The following is a 1,024-nucleotide window of genomic DNA, read 5'->3' on the forward strand; positions in this document are numbered from 1 at the left end:
GAGGAGGAGGAGGAGGAAGGTAAACAAAACCAAGCTTGAAAAAACAGAGGACTAAATATTATTCCTGAGTGCAAATAAAATGACAACCTACTGAAGTCTTAGTGTCCTCTCGTCTCCAGGCAGCTCGTAGAGAGACGGAAAAGAGAAAGAGAGCGAGAGAGGAGTGGCCGAGGTCTCGGAGTGCAACGTGCGCTTTGGAACTCAATTTCATTGTTATTAAATATTTGTGTTTTTTTTGTCGTCGCGGCAGCTAGTTCGACCGTCCAGACGCGTTGCTACGTATCTGCCGGCTGCTCCTCCTCATCTTCCTCCTCCTCCTCCTCCTCCTCCACCATGCTGGGTTCCGTGGAAACCTCCTCTGAAATTCCCTCCTCCGCTTCTGGAATCTCCGTGGATTCCGAGTCCTGCGTGATGAGAGTTTTGGAATCACTACAGCTGTTGTCCTCCTCGTCTTCTTCATCCTCCTCCTCCTCCTCCTCGGCCTGGCTGCCGCTGTCTTTCTCCGTGTCTGATTCTCCGTCCTCCTCCAGCGTCAGTTCGAACTGGAACTTGTCTGCTCCGGTGGAGCGGCTGCCGTCCTCGGGCTGGTCGGGAGCGGGCGACGGGCTCTGTGGGATGGTGCTCTGGTACCACTCTCTGTTGTCCTCTAACGTGTCCAGGATGTCCTGGGCGTCCGGGTGTACGAGGTCAGCCCACGTCTCCCACAGCGGGTGCACGATGTAGTCAATGAAGCCCACCTGGAGACACAGAGACGACCGTGAGAATTACACTTGCATTGATTTGATTTGAGTCATATTTCTATAGTATTAACTGCTATTTACAGTTTACATTTTTCATTCACAAATCAGTGTTTTACTGTCAACTAAAACATTTAGGTAATTGAAATTTGACCCTCTAACTCTAGCACTCTCTATTCTAATTCTATAAAATAAAAATAAAAAACTAACACTAATCTTTTTGTATTCTATCAGTTTTTTAAATTTATTATACAATTATCAAAAGCAAAAAAGGCCTCTAACACTAG

General features: G+C 47.2%; 1 protein-coding gene across 1 annotated transcript in view; it reads right to left on the bottom strand.

Annotated features, from left to right (window-relative positions):
• Positions 1 to 6: 6 nt before the first annotated feature.
• LOC107580213 (cAMP-specific 3',5'-cyclic phosphodiesterase 4D-like) overlaps positions 7 to 1,024 on the bottom strand; it is a 2,168-nt gene continuing 1,150 nt past the window's right edge. The window contains exon 2 of the mRNA XM_016265945.1: positions 7 to 737. Within this exon, the coding sequence (XP_016121431.1) occupies positions 276 to 737 (462 nt within the window). The 3' untranslated portion in view covers positions 7 to 275. The remainder of the gene's footprint in view (positions 738 to 1,024) is intronic.

The sequence above is a fragment of the Sinocyclocheilus grahami genome, unplaced genomic scaffold, assembly GCF_001515645.1.
Source record: "Sinocyclocheilus grahami isolate Dianchi unplaced genomic scaffold, SAMN03320097.WGS_v1.1 scaffold27146.1, whole genome shotgun sequence".
In the NCBI taxonomy this organism is placed as follows: Eukaryota; Metazoa; Chordata; class Actinopteri; order Cypriniformes; family Cyprinidae; genus Sinocyclocheilus; species Sinocyclocheilus grahami.